Here is a 21915-nt window from a genome sequence, read left to right on the forward strand (position 1 = left end):
GTAGACTTTACACAGTTCTGCCAATTCTTCAAAGTAGAAATCTTCCACTAGTTGACTCTTCGTTCGGAAAAGTCGGTTACTGACATGACAATTACTCAATCACTTCTTACATGTCTCCATCGTAATTACTTCTGTATATGTGTGTTGCAATCTGTATTCCAAGAAATTTTTACTGAGGGTAGTTAACATAATCGCATGTAATTGTAAGGTTAGCTATCAGCAAATTAATTCTATCCCTTATTAACCTTAGTTGCATTAATATAGAGCAGAAGAGCTTTTGCAGTTCTTTTGTCTAGCATGCCCTTCTCACCGTAAAGTAATGTAACATTGCTATATATTCAAATAATTAATATACATAATTACTATTTTTATTATAATACATTACATTATTATATTACATATTATATATATAGTATAAACACTTTATTTAGTCTTCTACAAAATAACTAAGATAATATTTTAGAATTGTACTTCACAAAATTTAATTTTTCTATTAAACAATATTATAAAATTTGCTTATAGATTAAATTATTTAATATTAAATCTTTTTCGCTTTGCGTAATTGACGTACTGCTATTTTAAAAGGGATTGTACCTCGTCTTATCGCCTGAGTTCGTATTGCAAACATATAAGAATCTAATAGGCTTTCATCTTTATCATGTGGTTCCACATATGCGTTTAAACCTCCAAGAAGCTGATTTTTTAAAGATGGAATAATGACAAATTTTTAGATAATAATAAATTCTATATTTCTATATGAAAGTTATTACCATGTTTTCATCGCAATTTGCAAATACTAAAGCTGACAAATTATCTGACCACACTCTGCAACGATACTTTTTATCATATTTTTGCGCCAAAGGCACAAAGAGTAGTGAGGTAAATAATTCATTTCCATTACTGACAGCCGAAAAGTGATCCACAAATATTAAGTAGAGGTTTTCAAATTTACATTTATCTAAAAATAGAAAAGGAAAAAAGCATACTTTTTTTATATAGTTCATAAAAGAAAAACTATAAATCATTTCAATAAATTAATAAAAAATTTGCAAAAAGATAGATTTTAATCTTAAATAACTGTGTGAACATTTCAAAACTTCCAAACTTTATACAACATAGTTTTATCTGTTGTTAAATGGAATTATAATAATAGTAAAATATATTCAAAATATAGTACACAAACAAATATGTAACATGGTATTTGAAGATACACTTTATGAAGATCAATTCAGTTTTACGTACGACCGAATCAATTTTCTTAAAACTTTTTTATTCTGATTGGACTAACTCTAAAGCATGATATTATATTTTAAAATGCATGAATCACATCTTTCAGCTTCCAAAATCTTTGTATACGCATTTTCTTCTTCATGTTTAGGTACAAAATTAAATTATTGAAAGCCAAACTGTGACAATATGGTGGGTGATCCATTAATTCAATAATCATAAGTTTCACCATAGCAAGTTATCTAAAATCAGCAGACTACGCTTAGGGCTCACTAAGCTTACTCAAGAGCATTTACTTAATGCTGCACCCAATATATCCTCTAACCTCTTTCAATTCTAATATATCCTCTCTCATCTTCATAAAACACATTCTTCACGATTACCAATTTTTGTATTAACAGAAAATTAAACATTTCCTTAACTGTGATGCTTTCATTGCAATCCTTTTTCCCTCTAAAGCCAATTTTAAAAAATAAAAAAGCTTTTTCAAACCATAAAATATTTTAAAGAATATGTTAAATATTACATAAAAAATTAATAAAATAAATTAAAATAAGAAAGTAAGAATAAGTTAGGAAAATAAATAAAAAATAAAAAACACTTATAATAAGTTAAAGACCCGTGATGCTACAGCTTTTTTAATTTTTTGCTTATAATAAATAAAAAAAAAAAATTTGAATAAAATAAAAAATAAAAAAATTAAAATAAAATAAAAAAAATAATTAAATAAATAAAATAATTAAATAAAAATAAATAAAAAAAATAATTAATAAAAAATAAATAAAAAAAAAATAAAAAAAAAAAAAAAAATAAAAAAAAAAATAAAATAAAAAAAATAAAATAAAAAAAAATAAAATTAAAAAAAAATAAAATAAAAAAAAATAAAAATAAAACAAAATCAAATAAAAAAAATTCTATTATTTGCAAACTTTAATATTTGAGATGCTGTAGTTGGTCGTCTTAAAAAATGAATACATCCGAAATGCAAACCCGCTCTTAGAACCCTGGTAAAATAGTCAAACTTTATGTTCATATCTAAACGATAAACTTAGCTTTAATTTAATAAAAAAGAAAAGTTATTTTATATTAATATATGTATTATATTTATTCTATTTGTTTAAATAACCTATTTAGAACATGATGCAGAATTTTGGAACCAATAGATGTGAGTAAACACAATTCACCAAAGAAAATGAACATGAAAGTCGCTTAACAATTATATTCAGAGATATTACATGATGGAACTCCTTAAACTAATTATAATATAGTTTACCTTTAAATTTCGTTTCAAATTGAAAATTGTAGTCTTTACATTGTTCATATAATCGTAATATGTGCATGCGTTGCACTTCTTTTACTTCGTGATCGTTAAATTCGCATTGGGGACCCAGAAAGGTTATCATAAGATACAGTAACTTTTCCGTGGGAGAAACTATATGTATGTTTGGATAAAACTTTTCAAGATTATCTATAAAACTGAGTGTATTAATTATAGTTGAGATTTCTATAAAAAAAATTTCATTAAATATAAAATATAGAATATTAAATATAGAAAGATTTATTTACCGGAAGGAAATGCAGTAGGTTTTACCGTCTGCATATTAAGTGCATATTTTAATATCCTTTTTAGTGGGTGATATGGCCAATCGGTATTTAGAATTTGTGGTTGACTCGCTCGCATCGATAGCGTAAGTTCAGTAGAGGACTTAAAATTATATAAAGTATTTTAACATATTACATATTAATTTTATATATATATATATATATAGTATATTATATTCATAATAAGTTTTATAAGTTCTGTGTTTGATAGTATAATGTTATAATAATATACACAATAATCAGACTTGACAATAATAACTATTGCATTTGGTTAACAATAGTATATAAACTTTTTAATAAAATGGCAATCGATCATAGGTAGGTAAAATAAAAAGAGACCCAGAATTATCTACAATAATTTTAAGAGCTTACGATTCCTTGTACAAAAGAGTTTAAATACTCAACTGATTTGTAAACTTTAAATACGTATATAGTAATTTGACATAATTAATAATCAAAAGCTTAAGTCTATATAAATATAAAAATAATATTCAGGTGTCTTGAATCCGGTTTTTTACAAACAGGTTACATATAATTGCAATGAGCTAACCCTAACAATTATAATATATAGAACGCCATTAAAAAATAACGAGTATTTTGATATGTAGTGTATGTTGGGCGATTTTTTAGGACAGAATGAGATATAAAATAACTTGTGCGAATTTAAACTAAAATTGAGTGCAACGAAGCCTTTAAGACGTTTTGGTGTGAATGGCAAAAATGAAAGGTCAAGTTGACAATTAAGATACCGTCAGATCTCAGCGTACTGACACGCCCATCAATGATAAAAATGTTGAAAAAATTAAACAGATAATGCTTTCTAATAGAGTTACTAAAATAAATACTATATGCTTCCTGCTGTACAAATTTTTACCAATGTTTTGGGCATTAAACACAGTAAAACTTATTGGTTAACCAACAGCACTGCCGAAGCATCACCGCAACCACTCTACTCTGTAGACATGACACCCTAACAATTTTGTATATATTCTAAACTTAAAAGAAATCGCAAAGGACTACATTTTTAAACAAATACAAATATAGCAAGCTAAAGACCCTATCTATAAGGACACTCAATCTATAAGGAAAGTGTTTGATAAACTGATAACTACGGTGACAAAAGTATATAATATCAAAGGGGGCTACTTTAAGAGGATAGGAATAAACATTAAGTAATTTTTATTACTTTAAATAAACAATTTTACTTTTTTATCACACTTAATATTATATACATTTGATATTGGTATATTATAAAACTTTTATATTATTATACGCACCACAAAGATATAATGAGGATAAACTAATTCAAGATAGAATTGGCGCCATTTGTTTAAAAGTTCTGGATCAACATTATGGTATGCTGAATTGAAAATCACTTTTTCAAATAGTTCTTCTATTTCCTCTATATGGTCAGCTGTGAGACAGCAACATAGATTATAAGCTATCAACATCATTTCTTGTTTCGTGAGATAAGTGTCAATGCCTTCAAAAGCAAGTAATTTACATATAAACTTAATTTCTATTTTAGCAAAAAAGTTTGTAGCTAAAAACTGATTAGTTTTGGTCATGAAAGCTTTCATATATTCCACCAATGGTTCCATGATAGCAGGTTTGAATATAACATTATAAACGCTTTTATCGTTATGCTTGAACTGCAATTCAATTAAACGCCATAGAGTGGTTAATAAATATATAGAATACTGTTGCGATAGAATCAGTTGTGGACCATATGAATTCATTACTACTGCGCCCACATTTGGTAAAGGTGGATGCACCCAACGACGATCTGTCGAACTGCGTAAAATTATAGATGAATGACTGTAAAGAATATCATTATTGAAAAATTTTTTTAAAAAAATTTATAATTGAAATAGAAATACCGTAACGAAAGTATGAGTTCCATAAAACTTTTTGAAGCTACAAAATCTGGTAAATATTTATCGAGAAATGTTCGAAAACGTACAGATGAACTAGCGCGACAATACCAGGTAACGGCATTTAGACAGGCAGAGAGCAATGTTGCTTGTGTAAACTGAAAAAAAAAATTTTTTAGTATTTTAATTTTAATTAAAGAATTTAATAAATTCTTAAAACAATTTATTGATAAGGTCATGCTATCAGTGTGAAATATAACATCATTTAAAAGTTTTCCACTGAACATTTTACAGTACTGGATTCTTTTCAGATAATTTTCGAAGATTTGTAATCCCATAGTTGGCAATAGCTTGGCAGGCTATTAGACAACTTCCATGTACCTCCATTAGCGATTTACGCCGTTTTGCTACCATATTCCTCGCAAGAACCATAGTATAAAAGAGTAGAGACTAAATCCAACCCGCCGAATTTAAATAATTTAATAGATCATTCGTCTTCACTGATTAACAGTGTGATAAACTACCAAAGAAGTATCTTCTTAAGAACCTATATCGTCTGGACGCCAAAGCCGGGCATTCACAGAGAAAATGTATTATGGTTTCTTTTTCCTGCGGGTTTCCACAACTTTTGCAGTGAAGATTATGGGGAATGCGCAGTTTTTCTGCGTGAGTTCCTATACACCAATGACAAGAAAGAACTGCAATAAGCCTTGCAGTGTTCACGCGGTTTCTTTTGATGAGTTCCAAGGATCTATTTTTATTATAGGTGGGACAAGTTAACCTAGAAGTTGCACATGACTTAAGATAGCTTGACATATAGATAATGTTTGCTAAGCATCGACAATTCAAGGTTAATTGACATAGACAGGGTCCTTTGCGTATCCTTATAAAAAACTTCCAATGGTAAAAAATCGCATCAACAAAGCCAAAATAGGATGTCTTGTATAACTTGTAAAACGATACTTCAAAATCATCCCAAAAAATGTGGTAATCATGAGGCTATAGCGATCAAGGTTGATAGTTTTTGTGACACAAACTACAAATGTGGTAATCACGTGGCTGTAACGATCAGAATTGATGGTTTGTGTCGCACTTTCGTCTTTATCTAAAAAGTATGACTCTATCACATCTTCAAATCAAATGTCATACATTTCAGTGCTTTGGTCAGTGTATGCTATAGTCTTTCGAATATTATCTACTTATGACAAGTTTGTCTGTTATTATACCCACTAAACCCAAAATGAACCTCATCGCTAAAGAAAAATTCATTCTTAACGTATATAACAGGCAATCACTATTTTTGTAATAAGTTTTCACAAATTCACCAGTTCAGCGGCTGTTAAACGGTTTTTATTGTTAAATGGCAAACCTTAAACTAGATATATAATACATTGGATGATAGTTTTGTTTAATATATTTTACGGAAACAGTGCTACAAAATCTATAACCATAACTATGACTACAAATAAAAAAATTGGTGAGATATTACCTCCTTGATTCCATGAATTGTGGCTCGATGAAACCATTTGCAACAACAATTAAGTAATGTCTCGCTAAGTACATCATGTGCTTCTTGATTGGAGGGACCACTGGTTATAGTAGCTAATAACGCTGTTGCATGCTGTCTAATAAGAAAGGAACCGCCTTCCTCATAAGTGACATGATTGAAATGCCAGTGAAGCATGTAGCGAAAGGCGTGTAAGAATTTTCTGAAATAAATGACAATATATTATTAAATATGTGTCTAGAGAATGAATTAGCAACTTTTTCAAAATATATATATATAGCGTGATTTTATCTTTATTTGACTTAGTCTAAAGTTTACTTTAAAGAAATTTGAACAGTTTTTGAAAATAAAGTTCCATGATGCATTGGATTTATATGTGTAGTTTCTTGCTTTTAACTTTCGGTTGCGTAAAAATTTCTGCAGTGAGTTTTGCAATAAATTAATTATAATATTTTATTATATCAAGAATTATAAATATAAATTATTTTACGATACTAATTAGTTCCTTAATACACAGATTCAATTGTCTGAGAACTTAAAAGCACATGTTAAAAACTTGCATATGCAATGCCAAAAGCAGACTGGAGTGTCAGATGGCAAGAGCATTTATAATCTCTTTTCTATAGTTCTTCAGTTTCATTCTTTTTCTTTTTAATTTTTAGAAGTTTTACAAAAGCTACAACATACCATTGTTAGCGAAGACCAGACCTTATATTGCTACTTTCATTGCCTGTTGGACACAGTGGGTTTAGTAAGTATTTTTTATAATACTCGAAGAAAATATCTAAACTAATAGCCTTTATTAATTATTTTTTAATTATTTAAATAGATTGATGAAGAAAATAATGTACAGCTTGAGAAACTTTCGGATATTGTGCCAGAATATGAAACCATAATAAAAACGTTGGTTGAAAAATGTGGCACAAAACGTAAGTACAGTCACAATATTTATTTATCATAGCCAGTTGCACTGAATAGATTTAATTCCAAATAGTCTTTAGACAGTTGCACTTGTGCCGGAAAGGACTTGTAGAGCCATACAAATGTTTGGAGTAGAAGTCTAGTTTAGAAATGAGAAGAAGGGTTGTAAAGGATGAGGGAAGAAACTTAAATTATTATTAACTGTCATATACAAATTTATTTTTAAAATCATAAATTTTAAAAACAATTTATTAAATATTTAATTATATTATAACATGAAGTATGATTCTCATACTTTTTTCAAATAATTTCAGAATATTTTAAACTATTGGTTCAGTTCAGAACTTTTTTATTGCAAAGCGACAATAGTTCTTTTCATAGTCAAATCAAAGAGTCAAAAATTAGAATTCAAAACCGGTTTCATTTAAAATCAGTTCATAGATTTAATTATATCTACAGCTACTGTTATTTGTAATAATTATTATTTTTCTTATTTGGCACTACAGTCCAGTGTGAACCTTGACCTCCCTCTGTAATTATTATTATCATTACAAACAATAATGTTGGTCATAATCAGAACCAGATCATAGATCTAATTAAATCTACATTTGCGACTATTTATAATAATAATCTTTATTTCTTTATTTCACAAACAGATGGCGCTGATGCTTGTGAAACCGCATATCTTACAGTTAAGTGTTATGTTGAAGTTGATGCAGCAAATTTAAATAGCGCTTTTGGCTTTTTATTTATCTAAAATAAATGTGTATTAAATTATCAGAAATACAATGTTTATTAGTTTAAATAATGTAATTCATTTTATTAAATAAAAAAACCTTTAATTGTTCAAATAATGTATATACAAAAAGGAAAGGAAAGATGTTATTTTTATAGATGTATACATAAATTTACTATAATTCTGTTTATACCTATAACTGCTAATAAATATTAAATATGCATTGAGTTTTTAATAAATGATGAACTTAATGAATTATCTTACTTGTAGAATTGTCCATTATCCACGTTCAATAACAAGAGGCAACGTAAAACCCGTAAGCTTTCTGTTTGCACATGAACTAAAGCACCCTAAAAAGAATTAATTAATTTTAATAAAGCAAATAACTCAATATAATGTAAAATGTTAATATGGATATCAAAAAGACTTAATATCTATATAACGCTCAATGCTACAAACGTTGATATATAATTTTATTAATAAGCTCAACTTAAATACTATGTAGTGGTTCCATTTCGTGTCAGTCTTTTAGGAATTTCCGTGTTAAAATTATAAAAATAATAAGCTGTGTTTATGGAAAACCTATAAGTTCTTATCTCTTTTTATGTTAAGATCTCACGTCAATTCAACGTTGCGCTAAACAACACAAAAAAAAATTACTGCACCTATAGTCCCTGTTAGAAATGGTGAGCCGTATGATCGTCGGTATAGACAAGTGGCTTTAGTAAGTAGAACCGGTTTTTGTTGTTGTAAGACACAGAGATTTAGAAAAGGTATTACAAAATCGTATACATGTGTTAGGATATGGTTATGGAAACGAGAAGCGGAGGGGTAGGATTTTGAATGAAGTCAACCTGGGTCAAGGTGAAGAAACGTAGTCGCTTCAATGGAAAGAAACAAAAAATCAACTGGATTCTAGTTTGCGTGCGTATAAGGATATCCAAACAGATTGGTGACATCATTGGGGTTGGAGCTGCAATTAGGTTCGAAAAACATCCGGGTCCACGTCTCAAATTCTCTCGTTAATTTCGACAAACAAATGCCGCTCACTATTTACTCACTATTGCTCTGTCAGCTATTAGTTTTAATGTCTAAATGTATATGTCTGATTTAAGCACTGTTGATTTATGGCTTTGACGCATTAAAGTACTCAAACTCTTTTGCTTTGACTTATGCTAGTTTCTATTAACATCTACTCACACCCTCAGCACATCCCCATTTGAAATCCATCTCCTCTAGCCAAATTATCACGTATTTGTTTTGCAATTTCAATCATTTCTACGAAATACAACAACAACGTTGTGCTAAACTATAAATACTATCAATCTAACTTAAAGCCAAGAAGTGGCTATTTAAAAAAATTTTTAGAAGTTGATTAGAATCTTTTGCCCGTATTCAGAGGAGTGAGTAGCATTTTGTCTCCTTAAAAGACAACTGAACATAGTTCGTGGCGATTTTGGAACCATCCATTATTGTTCAAAAAGAAAATGGTTCAATACTTTTTTTTAAATTAAACAAATTTTAAATGTTGAAAAAAAAAAAACAAAGTACAACATACCCTGATATCATCACAGCTGCATATATAATTTAGCAACTTATCCACAATATTTAAATTTACAAATTTGATCGCAATTGGCAGACTTTGAGATATTAAGACACGTATCAGTTTCAGCACAAGATGTTGAGGATAATTATAATATGTAGGTGTTCTTGTCATGGTATCTGAAATTTAAGTTAATTTACTTTAACAAAACAATTATAAATATATGAATTATCATACCAACATTCTCCAAGCTAGGTAAAAAGTTATCAAAGAGACAACGTAACAAATTATCGTTATTAACTATTCTTATAGCGATTTCATTGTCAGTACGTGCTAAACGTATCAGTAGTTTCAGGCAGGATATTACAGCACTATTTTCAGGACGTTGCTTTTGTAAGATAAAACTACAAATATAAGAAAAAACTTAAGTCAAATTAAATCTGTATAATCTGTTTTATGGACTAGGATTTAAATAAAAACTAAATTCTAATTGAGTAAACTATTTTACAAAATTATTAATCAAATCTTTAATGGATGAATTTTTCTTTCATTTTATATCTTTGATTAAATTCATCATCTCAACATCTGTCATTTTTCTTATACAAAGTTTCTTGTGCGTTTAAATATATTCTCACATAAAAAGCTCTTTGTTCTTACTAAATTCTTTGTAAGATGTTGGAACGCAGTAAGCAATCTACTAGATCCACTTCAGCTAAATGAAAATCACTCATAGACGTTTTGCTCTCTTGCTCTGTTTCCTCTATATTTGCATCTATAGTTGTATGCTTGTCTCCATACGCTTGCTTAACTTGTAACTGCTGCATTTGTTTTTGTAAATCTTCCACTGAATCAGTTTCTTCCGACACTTCAGTAGATATAACTTGCAAAGTAGGTTGCCAGTAACAGTACGGATTATCATAAATGTAATCTAATAAAGCCTGCAAATTAATTATTTAATATGAAAACTGTATTATTAACAATAGCATGCAGTTAAAGACCTCATCAATTTCATTATAGAAGAGATAAGCTAAACCCTTCGATACAACTTCCGTCAAAGCGGGTTGTAAATCATCCAAGCCTAAACGTAATAGAAAAAATATTTTCGACAAAGGCAACTGCAGCACTTGATCGTAAAAGCCTTGATTATATAGTCGAAGTATGCCAGCAATGGCTTTATATCCGTAAATGCGTTGCGGCACTAAAAATGAGCTAAATATTAGAAACGAAAAATTATTAATATTTTTCCAAGTTCCAAGTAATTCAAATGAATTACCGTGCTAAGCGAAATAATTCCTGTAATGCATAACCAGGACGATGCGGATCTTCAGTGTGTAAATATAGCTCACGCTCATATGGCTGTTGGTTATCAGTGTTTACGGTCTCATTGAGACTGTAAGGCAGCAGCACACCTGCAAAATCAAAACGGGCTTCAAATTTTTCGCCAGACTTTAATTTTGCTGCTTTCATAGGTATTTCACGCATCCATTCCAATTTTTCTTTTTCAATCACATCAAAATTTATCCAATTCTCAGCAGTACTTTGTTCTAATAACTCAACTGCTGGACACTCATCTGGAAGTAGCGATAATGTAGGTGTCGTTGTGGTGGGGTTAGTGTCTTGTATATCTTTTGATTCACTAATTGGGTTATTTTCAACTTTAGTTATTGCTGACGTTTTTCTCTTGCGCATATTTTTTATAAATTCAATTGTCGAAGGATCTATAGTGTGGTATTACATTAAATCCATATATTTGTTTTGTAATATATAATTTTACTACCCAAATCTTTTAAAAGTTGTCTCCTTTCTTCCATTATTTTATCATCGTCCATATCCGTTATTAATTTCAAGTTTTCTGAATGCACTTCTATTTTCATATCTTCTATAGATTTTTCTGCTGGCCTATTGCTATGTTCAATCGGAATGCAATCCATTGGCTCTTCGGTTTTAATGTCAGTACTTGTGCTTACTGTCGGTGCTTCTAATTTAACTGCTCTTCGGTCCATAGCAATTGCAAAGAGACTTTTGCCAGTTTGTGACTAAAATAAAATTAAAATTTTTAAGTAAATTATTAACATTTGTAGCAGCACCTTTACTTACATTTGCGGGTGCACTAACAACTGTTGGAAAAGGTAATGCTACTGGTGTTGGTGTTTTGGTATGAACATTTGGCAGATTTGGGGGCACACTCGGTCTCTCAACAATATCTTTTAGCAGCACGTTCTCTAAGTTGTTTTGTGTCTTTTTATTCGCATAGTCAGTTACAGTATTTTCACGAATTCCGCATAACATTTCCTTAGTTTTGGCTATTTCGGGTATAGTTTTCTCTTGTATATCGCCTATCAAGTCTTTCTTGGACATGAACTCATTTTTAATTTCATCATTCGCTGAAACTGGTTTTTTGCGATTTTTTGCAAATAATGAAGTTTGCGTAGCTGAAATGTAATAAATTTATGTAATATATTTTTCTCTTTATTATTTTAAAATATATTTACGGTTTTTCATGTATTGTAATTGGGCTGCAGGCTTAAAATTAGCATTATTAGCTTTTTCCTCGTAGTATTTTTTTTCATGTTCGTAAACATCCTCATATAAAAGCCGTTTTCTCATTTTACTAGTAAGTAATTTTAAAACTTAATATAATTATTTATGTTTTAAAACGATTTAAATGGTTTAAGCGCCGGCAATGTTTTGTTGTGCTATTTTCAATGCACGAAATTAACCAATGCAGCTGTTTTTTAGCTCGTGGTGAATTCATTTCACCACAAATGTGATGTATGACACTTAGATGGCGCTGTTGAGACATGTTTGTAGCGTTCACTTTGCCATCTATCGATGAAATAAAGCTAAACTATATTTTCCAATAAGCAACTAGCTTGATAACAGACGCAAAAGAAGTCGTCAGTTGTTCATTAGTGAAAAAGCATTAATAAAAGATTGTCCCACGTGGAAAATAAGAATTAATGAAGTTGTTTTATTGTAACTTTATGGTGTAATAGCTATAAATCGGTACTCCCAACAAAAGCTATAGCCACATATTAAAAGTTTAATTAATGAATTTCAAACACATAATATCGTTTGATGAGCACTTATTTCAATGAGTTTTTAAATACCAACCCTGTACTTCGCAGCTCAACAACCTGTTGTCAAGTGTCAAATGCGATCAGCTGTAATTGTTTGGCATTGCAATATATGCGTAAATAAATCTAAGCGAATTTGAAAATTGTTTAAAACTAGCTTCGAAATGGAATGTGATGAAGAAAAAATTTATGTTGAAGTTTTGGATGAAAGTCAAATACCAGAGAATGAACTGGCGGAGTTCCAGGAAACGCAAATAATTAAAAGTGAAGAGTTCTTGGATATAAATTGTCAAGAAGATGAAGAAACTTTAATAAAGAAATTCGTGTCTGGTGAAAGTGGACTTCAGGACATATATACTATGTTAGGTTTGAATACAGAAAAATCAGATGATGAAGATGACAGTGACAATCAAAGCGAAAAAGAGGATCTTAGAGAAAAACCAAGCACATCATCTAAAATTTTTGGTAAAGGTGGCCTAGAAGAACGCACACGTCCACATCGCAAACGTTCAGTGTTGGAACCGAGTTTATCCGCGTTAATGGGACAAGCAAATCTAAGTTTCGCACGCGGACAAACAGATTTAGCTGAAAAAATTTGTTTTGAAATTATACGTCAGAACCCTTTAGCTTCAGAGTCTTTCTACACATTAGCACAAATATACGAATTTAAGGATGAAGAAAAATTTATTAATTTTTTAACAATTGCTGTTCATTTGAATCCCTATGAACGTGACACTTGGATACGTATTATTGATATACACATACATAAAAAAAATTATCCATTAGCTCGTAGTTTTTATTCAAAAGCAATAAAAGTATGTATTTAGCTCATCTGACGAATTTCTGTAAGTGATTTAATGCATTTTCTTTATTTTAGACCTTTCCAAAGGACTATGATTTACACCTGCGTAAAGCTCAATTATTGGATACAATGGGTGATTCATCTGCAGCTATGCGTACCTATCTAAAAATGATTCCACATGTACCACCCGAACGAGCTGAGTTGTGTTTAGTTACGGCAAAAAATGTAGCGCACTACTTTCATGGCTTAAAGAAGTTTGAGTTAGCTTTAAAAGCTATGGAACAAGCTTATAATGTGTGCGGAAAACGTTTTTCTTTAGACGACCTTAACTTATATTTAGAGTTACTGTTACTGCGGAAGCAGTACCAAAAACTGTTACTTTGCTTAAATGAAAAAACAAGTATGGACCTTGAAATAGAGAAAGTGGATGGTACAGAAATAATATTATATTGTCATATGCCGGAAAATTTGTTAGATGCATTTCGTGCTAAAGCATGTGTCTGTTTAATACATTTGACTGCGAAACATATATATGAATATATTATAGAGAATGTTTGCAACTACATACCAGTTGAAAGTGAACGTCTCGAGTTGTACATCGATGTAACAGAAGCGTTTATGCAGGAAAATAAATACACGGAAGCATTGCAATTATTAAAACACTTAGTTTATAATGAATACATTGATTGTCCTGCCTTTGTATGGTTGAGATATGCTGAATGCCTACGACATATGGAGCGTACAAACGAAGCTATCGAAAGCTATGAACGTGTAGTCGAATTAGCACCATTTTGTTATGAAGCAAAGTTTACATTGTCTGCGTTACTTAAACAACAAGGTAGACAATCTGAAGCACTAAAAGCGTTGGAACAGTATGATAAAAATGATAGTGAACCTTTGAATGCACGATTACTCTATGAGCGCGCTATAATGCTTAAACAAATCGGAGAAATCAATGAGTATCTAGATGTTGGATACGTTTTAATATCGCGGAATTCTCTTAAATTGAGAAATCGTGAAGAAATGACTGCAGTTGCGAAAGGTGGGAGCTTCTACAATTCTGAAGGTATTAAAACTGTATTACAAATGCGTAATATAACAGAAGACTCCGACGCAATGATACAGGTGAGTAATCCATACTTCTGTATGCTATGTACGGTACTTAATGTATTTAATATCAAATGTTTTTAAGCATTTTTAATTTTATTTATTTTTTATTTTAAGAATAAAAGTATGTTAAGGGAGTATTTAATTTTTAAGACTAATCCTAAAGTGCCTCTCATCTGCTTTATTACTGCTCGTCATATGCTTGGCGTCGCCTTAACACTTTAGGGGCTTTCTTTTTTAAGGATCTTGGCGAACTGCAAAACCTCCCTCTGAATAGCATTATAAGCTTTGCCAGGGTTCTAAGTGGTTCTGACGGTAACACGATGGACCTATAGGCCTAAGTGAATCACTTGGAATTGACGGTATAATCTGGCCTAACCTAAGACTAATCCTAAATTAATTTATGTACATATATGTTAATAACTTACGACATGTTTATATATGAAATTATTTTTAACTACTGAACTAACTCACTGTATTTTTCGCTTTTCGATTTCAAATATATATTATATATAGTTAATATGCATTTATAACTAGATCTATATTTATCTGTGTATAAATTTTTAATTATAAACTCACACAATTTTTGTAATTTTTTTTAGGAATATAACAAATCTCAAACTGATAATTCAGATCTAACCGTAGAAGATGAATACAAACTTCTAATGGATCTTTTAGATACAGCTTTTGAGCGTAAGAAGTTCAGTTACTTACAACGCATATGTTTTTCGCTAGTAACAACGAAGCGATTCACCAATTATCATGAAGAATTGCAGCGGATAATTATATTAGCGTGCTACTATAACGACGACTGTGACATGGCTTTCACGTATTTGCGTGAATTGATAACAAAAAAGCCCTTAGTGGTATCGCTGTGGAATATGTTATCACTTATGATACAAAAAGGTCACGATCGACGCTATCAACGTTATGTAAATCGTTTAATACAACGCCATGCCGTGGTACGTCCAATGCGCATACTTGTGGGTCATTTTCATTTAAATTGCAGTTCATATAAGTACGCTTTAAATATATATGCACCACTGTTAAAAGAAAACTCGGATCCTTTAGTGGCACTTTGCATAGCAGTCATTTTTAATCAGATTTCTTTGCAAAAGAAAGTTTTACGAAAAAGTTCTGCTATTGCACATTCCACTGCATTCGCCCATAGATATGCTGAGCTGAGACGCAATAATAGTTTAACTTGTGCTGCAGAACAGGAGATATGCTACAATATTGGACGGATATATCATCAAGCTGGAATTATGCATTTGGCTATATATTACTATGAGCGTGCTTTAGCCCAACAACATCCATTGATAGATGAGCACGCAGAGTATCTGAGCTTGACTTACGAAACTGCGTACAATTTACATTTGATATACAAAGCAAATGGAAACCTACATAAGGCACGGCAGATTTTATATAAATATATTGTGATTTAAACGTATTTAGCGTATTCAAATATATATAAAAATCTTAAGCTTTATCTATTTGTTTATAATATAGACTGATACTTTTAATTGATATGTTCGTTAGATGCGGTTTTTTCTTTCTTTAAAGTTTCAAAGAATATTTCATTTATTTATCTCTAATATTACTTATCATATAAAACATATTTTTAAATGTAATTAGAACAAAACTCAAACAAATTTACTGCACAACACGAAACACAACCGAACACGACGGATGCTCGTACAACAAGAAGAATGAAACAACTTGCTAACCATTAAAAGCAGCCCACACACAGTGGTTGCCAGATTGATATAGATAATTTTAAACATTTCTCCCACCTAGACGTGGAGGTACAACCGGATCTTGCGTCTATATTACTCGTGTGCTTCAGGACGTCCTTCAATGTCGATTGGTAAAACAGAGATCTTCGTAATTGGCCGTTTCACAATGGCGGACTGTGTTTTTATGGTTACGACACGAACAGCACCGTCCGTGCCAGGATGGACTTGGATAATGCGGCCAAGCAACCAGGAGCTTGGAGGCAATCGTTCATCTCGAAGTAGGACCAGTTGACCGGTTGCGACATTTGTTTGGCTTTTAGTCCATTTGTTTCTGGCATGTAATTGTGTTAAATATTCTTGGGACCAACGGCGCCAAAAGTCTTGATACATCTGGCTTAACATCTTCCATCGGAATAGTACACCAATCTTTGTATTTAGCAAATTAGGTTCAGGTACGGCAGATGGCGCTCGTCCAATCAAAAAGTGTCCTGGTGTCAACGCTGATAAGTCTGTGGGGTCATCAGATAGAGCCGTAAGCGGCCGCGAATTTAAACAATTTTCGACTTGTTTTAATAACGTAAAATTCTTCAAAAGTTAAAGTTGCCGTGTTTACTACACGCTTAAGATGAAATTTCATGCTTTTTACTCCTGCCTCCCATAGGCCACCAAAATGAGGCGCTGCGGGTGGTATAAAGTGCCAATTTATGCCAACGGTTGATGCAAACACAGACCCAGCTTCAATTTGTTTTTTAAATAATTTAATTTCATCTTTCATTAAAGCATCAGCACCGACAAAGGATGTACCACGATCGCTGTACATATCTGAGCATATGCCACGGACTGATACAAATCGCTTTAACGCTGCTAGAAATGTTTCAGATGTCATATCACTCACAAGTTCCAAATGAATAGCTCGTGTAATAAAACATATAAATAGAGCCACATACCCCTTGTAAGTACGATGGCCTCTCCCTCTTGTCGCTCTCACATTAAATGGACCAGCATAATCCACGCCCGTGTGCATGAATGGCTGTGATATATTACACCGTGCTGGAGGTAAGTTACCCATAAGTTGTGCTTGCGGTCGACAGGCTTGACGAAAACATGTAATGCATTTGTTAATCACTCTCTTCACAGCGGATCTTCCTTCAATAACCCAAAATTGCCGTCGCACATATGCTAATGTTGTTTGAGTTCCGCCATGTAATGTTCGACTATGAGCGTGATTAATAATCAACGTAGTAAAATCATGACATTTGGGTAATATCATTGGACATCGTTCATCTGAAGGAATATTCGCATTTTGCAGTCGTCCATTTAGACGCATAATTCCGTCGGAATCAAGCTTCGGATTCAATTTAAACAATTTACTTGATTTGTTGATTGGATTGCCTTTCCGTAAAGCGGCATAATCGTTGGTAAACTCGGTCCTTTGTACAATTGTTACTAATTTTTTAAGAACCGTATAACGTTCTTGCCAAGTGCAGAAACTTTCATCCCTACGCATCCTTTTTTGACACATATGAATAAAACGTAGGCATTGCGCCACGACTACGAGTAATTTGTCAAGAGTAGCATATCGTCCAAATATTTCCCACACTTCTGTTGATAACTGCGTAGTTAATGAGTTAATCTCCTTTTTCTCAGGTAAACTGTCAGGAGTATGATTGATTTGGTGGTTAGGCCACATTTTCTCATTTAAGCGAAGCCAAGATGGTCCATACCACCACATCAGATTATCTTTTAGTTGCAAAACGGTACTGCCTCGTGATGCACAATCAGCCGGATTATCCTTTGTTGCAATATACCTCCAGTCTTCAATATTTGTCATTGACTGAATTTGTGACACTCTGTTTGCCACGAACTGCTTCAATTTGCCTGGATCAGTTCTAATCCACCACAGTGTGGTTGTATTATCAGTCCACAAAATACAGCGTGATGGTTGACACTTAAATGTTCCTTTAACCTTGTGTAGAAGTTTTGCTGCTAGCAATGCTGCACATAATTCTAAACGTTGTATAGACGTTTCTTTCAACGGGGCTACCTTAGTTTTACTAATAAGCAAATTTACAAAACTGGTCGTACCGATGGTTGTTTTCGCATATACTGCAGCCGCATATGCTTGATTTGATGAATCACCAAATGCGTGTAATTCAATTGCACTTGTCGAAGTGGTGTTTATCCAACGTGGGATTCGAATGTGATGTAATTGTTGTAAGTCAATACGAAAGTTATGCCAAATGTTTGCCATCTCTATTGACAAGGGATCATCCCAATCGGATCCAGTACGCCAGAGTTGTTGCAGAAACATCTTTCCTCGAATGATAACCGGAGCCAAGAACCCAAGTGGATCAAATAACTTCGATATGTCAGACAACATTAGTCGTTTTGTGTAATGATGGTTGTCACAAGTTACATTGACGTTGTAACCAAAACTGTCGGATTTTGTATACCAAGTAAGACCAAGTGTCTTAGTTTTATACTCGGTGTTAATTTCCACATCGTCGGCGTGAGCTTTTACGTCCTCAGTCAGAGTGCTTAAAACGTCATTTGAATTCGAATTAAATTTACGTAAAGTGAAGCCTGCAGTTGCTAGAAGCTCCTGAAGTTCGTGCAATTTTTCTGCAGCTTCGATTGGAGTGTCTCCACCTGATAGTACGTCATCAATGTAAAATTCATTTAGAATCGATTCAGCTGCCCGTGGAAAACGAGTTTGCTCCTCTTTTGCCAGAGTACGCAATACTTTGATGGCAAGATATGGAGCACAATTAGTCCCATATGTTACAGTGAGCAACCGGAACGTTGTAGGGGCGTCCCCGTGTCGAACGCGCCACATTATTCGTTGCAAATCCACATCTTTGCTATCAACAAGAATTTGCCTGTACATTTTCTCGATATCTCCTGTAAACACTATAGGGTAATGCCGCCATTGCAAGATGATATTTGATAGATCATTTTGTAATCTGGGACCTATATGCAGACAATCATTAAGAGATATTCCGCTCAAACATTTATTAGAAGCATTGAAGACTACGCGAAGCTTCGTTGTAGAACTCGATGCTTTATAGACACCATGGTGAGGAAGATAACATGTTGAAGCTACATCATACGAGTGTGGCACCACTTCCATATGGCCACAGGTCTGATATTCGTCCATGAAATCTTGGTAGAGTTTGTACATATCCGGATCTCGGGTTAATCGCTGTAACGTGCTGTTTAATAATGCAAGTGCATTTAGTTTACTTGACTTAAGTGTTGCCAAATCAGCTTTCTGCTTGATTGGTAGTCTAACCACATATCGACCCGTTGCGTTGCGTACAGTTGTACGCTCAAAAAAATCTTCACAGTACATTTCATCTTTTGTTAACGGAGCGTGGTTTGTTATTTCTTCCAATTCCCAAAATTTATGTAGCATTTCGTGCAATGTTGCCCGAGTATGACAGCAATTAACTTGTCCTTTCACTGAAATACCCTTTCGTCGCGACAGTCCACCAAAAATTACCCAACCGAGTTGCGTATATTGGGCAACAATATTGTTAGTTGGATGCCGTTTTAGTCGCTCATAGACAATAGCAGCATAATCTGAAGCGCTCAAAATCATATCGACTGCCCCCGGAACCTGTAATTGAGGATCAGCTAAATCTAAATTCATGAACTCACCAAGCGCTTCTTTCGGTATGGGAATGGTTGGGGTAACGCTACCCACTCGTGGAAGTATTAGTGCAACACAATTCATGTTGAAATCGGATTTTAACGAATGGATTGTAAATGAAACCATTCCTCTTGAATTGGCGACCCTTTCACCATTTGCACCACTCACCGGCACTATGACATTTGTTTTGTCCAGTTTTAACCGCTGCACGATGAATTCGCTGACAAACGTTGCTTCCGACGCGCTATCCAAAAGAGCTCGCACAATAAGCTTCTGACCAGAAGGACTCCTTACCTCTATCAATGCAGTGCCAATTAAAACAGTCTGTAGATGTAAAGTTCGAGCACCTTGATTAGCACTGGAAATGTATGTATTATTTGATGTGACAGCGTATTTCTTAGTCGCTTCAGTGGTCTTTTCCGGTATATTTGAGTAATTAGTTTCTCCACCACTTCCACTATGGTCATGTAGTAATGTATGATGCGCTGCATTACATCGCAGACACCGATATTTCGATGGACAATTATGACCCATGTGTCCCGTTCTCAAACAATTGAAACACAATCTTGCAGATCTGACTACCTCATATCTCTTTGTCCCAGTCATTTGCCGAAATTCTGCGCAATATGCCAGTAAATGCTTACCTTGACAATGCACGCATTGTTGAACAGTGGTATGATGGCTTTTCACGAACCCCTTTGTTCTGATAGGTGTTACAAACTTTTTCTCCTGATTAGAGTTATCGGTCATGCTATTAACTACCTCCAGCGAATGTATTCGATTTTCTAAGAAACTGACCAGCTCCTCAAATTTTGGAATTTGTTCTAAACTGGTTGTTGACAGCTCCCAAGCTGAGCGTGTTTTCGTGTCTAATTTTTGGAGAAGGGTAAAGACCAACCAATCGTCCCAATGCTGCACTGGACGACCCAATTGCTCTAACGCACGCACAGCTGACGTGATGGTGTCACATAACAAGCGTAAACTATTTGGTAAACCATCAGACACCGTTGTTAAATTAACAATTTGTTTTAAATACGCATTAAGAATGATCCTCTTGTTCTCATACTTGCGGACGAGTAAACTCCATGCTACTGCCCAATGTGCATCTGTTGTAGTAATGTTGTCTAGGGCGTGTTGAGCGTCCAACACTAACGCATCTTTTAAATATTGAAGTTTCTGTGTATTAGACAATGCAACGTTATTTGATACAACTGACGTGAATAAATCCTTAAATGCGTACCAGTGCAGATAATTACCATCAAACGACGGAATTTTAATACGTGGTAAATTAGACGTTAGTTCCATGCTTGACACACCTTTAATTACAGTTTCGTTATTACCTGGAGATTCTATAACTTCAGTGCTTTCTAACTCATCGATTAGCTCTCCCATCATTTCCGAATAAATTATTTCAATTTCCATGTAACTGTCTTCGCTAACTAACGCTTTTATTGTGTCACTCACTTCTTCCACCTTTGCACCGTCATAAATATTGGCCAACAAATCTTCTCGAGCTTCCTTGTACTGCGTCCAGTAACTTTCCAAGAGATTCTTTCTGGCAGTGAAGAAACCTTTTGTTTGCTTGCTTTTTGCCGTTTTACGTATGTTGGTGGAGAAGTTTTTCAGCAGGGATTGCGTAGCTTCCAATTTTCTGGCGATTTTTTGCATTTTCAGATTTTATGCGAATCAACTGTGATTATTTTCGAAAGTAAATAATTGTGCCCAGCGGCTATAAAATTTGGTAGATATGCCCAGCGGCTATGAATATGAAAGATACGCCCAGTGGCTATAACTTTGAGAAATATGCCCAGCGGCCAGACGAAGCACGCGATCTTCGTAGGCAGCAACACACAATTGAACGCAAAAGATATGTTGCTCCCCGCAAGGGATGCCAAAAATGTTCGTTAAATGCGGTTTTTTCTTTCTTTAAAGTTTCAAAGAATATTTCATTTATTTATCTCTAATATTACTTATCATATAAAACATATTTTTAAATGTAATTAGAACAAAACTCAAACAAATTTACTGCACAACACGAAACACAACCGAACACGACGGATGCTCGTACAACAAGAAGAATGAAACAACTTGCTAACCATTAAAAGCAGCCCACACACAGTGGTTGCCAGAT

General features: G+C 33.0%; 4 protein-coding genes across 4 annotated transcripts; 2 read left to right on the forward strand and 2 right to left on the reverse strand.

Annotated features, from left to right (window-relative positions):
• Positions 1–480: 480 nt before the first annotated feature.
• Positions 481–12116, reverse strand: LOC119672520. Its single transcript, XM_038083582.1, has 16 exons — positions 11903–12116; positions 11508–11842; positions 11188–11446; positions 10684–11128; positions 10409–10619; positions 10068–10348; positions 9648–9814; positions 9426–9589; positions 8132–8217; positions 6193–6412; positions 4710–4861; positions 4107–4647; positions 2794–2932; positions 2501–2731; positions 771–958; positions 481–694 (listed from the first exon to the last, which is right to left on the reverse strand). Exons 1-16 carry the CDS (start codon positions 12015–12017, stop codon positions 539–541), a joined length of 3690 nt encoding a protein of 1229 aa, XP_037939510.1. The 5' UTR covers positions 12018–12116; the 3' UTR covers positions 481–538.
• LOC119672521 (general odorant-binding protein 69a) lies at positions 6531–7969 on the forward strand. The gene is made up of 5 exons (XM_038083583.1): positions 6531–6632; positions 6728–6806; positions 6873–6961; positions 7040–7139; positions 7788–7969. Exons 1-5 carry the CDS (start codon positions 6567–6569, stop codon positions 7886–7888), a joined length of 435 nt encoding a protein of 144 aa, XP_037939511.1. The 5' UTR covers positions 6531–6566; the 3' UTR covers positions 7889–7969.
• A 466-nt stretch (positions 12117–12582) lies between the features above and the next one.
• LOC119672522 (general transcription factor 3C polypeptide 3-like) lies at positions 12583–15841 on the forward strand. The gene is made up of 3 exons (XM_038083584.1): positions 12583–13302; positions 13365–14414; positions 14999–15841. Exons 1-3 carry the CDS (start codon positions 12652–12654, stop codon positions 15839–15841), a joined length of 2544 nt encoding a protein of 847 aa, XP_037939512.1. The 5' UTR covers positions 12583–12651.
• A 384-nt stretch (positions 15842–16225) lies between these two features.
• On the reverse strand, positions 16226–21452 carry LOC119667600. The gene is made up of 2 exons (XM_038076904.1): positions 16772–21452; positions 16226–16695 (listed from the first exon to the last, which is right to left on the reverse strand). The coding sequence occupies exons 1-2, from the start codon at positions 21450–21452 to the stop codon at positions 16226–16228; spliced, it is 5151 nt and encodes a 1716-aa protein (XP_037932832.1).
• Positions 21453–21915: the final 463 nt, after the last annotated feature.

Source organism: Teleopsis dalmanni, chromosome 1 (genome assembly GCF_002237135.1).
Source record: "Teleopsis dalmanni isolate 2A chromosome 1, ASM223713v2, whole genome shotgun sequence".
Classification (NCBI taxonomy): Eukaryota; Metazoa; Arthropoda; class Insecta; order Diptera; family Diopsidae; genus Teleopsis; species Teleopsis dalmanni.

Bases quoted from the DNA above. Each gene is read 5' to 3' on its own strand.
- LOC119672522 (XM_038083584.1), top strand. From the start codon at position 12,652: ATGGAATGTGATGAAGAAAAAATTTATGTTGAAGTTTTGGATGAAAGT. The intron at 13,303-13,364 runs GTATGTATTTAG...TCTTTATTTTAG, and splicing joins TTTATTCAAAAGCAATAAAA to ACCTTTCCAAAGGACTATGA. The intron at 14,415-14,998 runs GTGAGTAATCCA...AATTTTTTTTAG, and splicing joins ACTCCGACGCAATGATACAG to GAATATAACAAATCTCAAAC.
- LOC119667600 (XM_038076904.1), bottom strand. From the start codon at position 21,452: ATGCAAAAAATCGCCAGAAAATTGGAAGCTACGCAATCCCTGCTGAAA. The intron at 16,696-16,771 runs GCATGAAATTTC...TATTAAAACAAG, and splicing joins ATGGGAGGCAGGAGTAAAAA to TCGAAAATTGTTTAAATTCG.
- LOC119672521 (XM_038083583.1), top strand. From the start codon at position 6,567: ATGATGCATTGGATTTATATGTGTAGTTTCTTGCTTTTAACTTTCGGT. The intron at 6,633-6,727 runs GTGAGTTTTGCA...CTTAATACACAG, and splicing joins GTTGCGTAAAAATTTCTGCA to ATTCAATTGTCTGAGAACTT. The intron at 7,140-7,787 runs GTAAGTACAGTC...TTTCACAAACAG, and splicing joins TGAAAAATGTGGCACAAAAC to ATGGCGCTGATGCTTGTGAA.
- LOC119672520 (XM_038083582.1), bottom strand. From the start codon at position 12,017: ATGAGAAAACGGCTTTTATATGAGGATGTTTACGAACATGAAAAAAAA. The intron at 10,349-10,408 runs GTCTTTAACTGC...ATTAATTTGCAG, and splicing joins TCTATAATGAAATTGATGAG to GCTTTATTAGATTACATTTA. The intron at 695-770 runs GTAATAACTTTC...TTAAAAAATCAG, and splicing joins CAAATTGCGATGAAAACATG to CTTCTTGGAGGTTTAAACGC.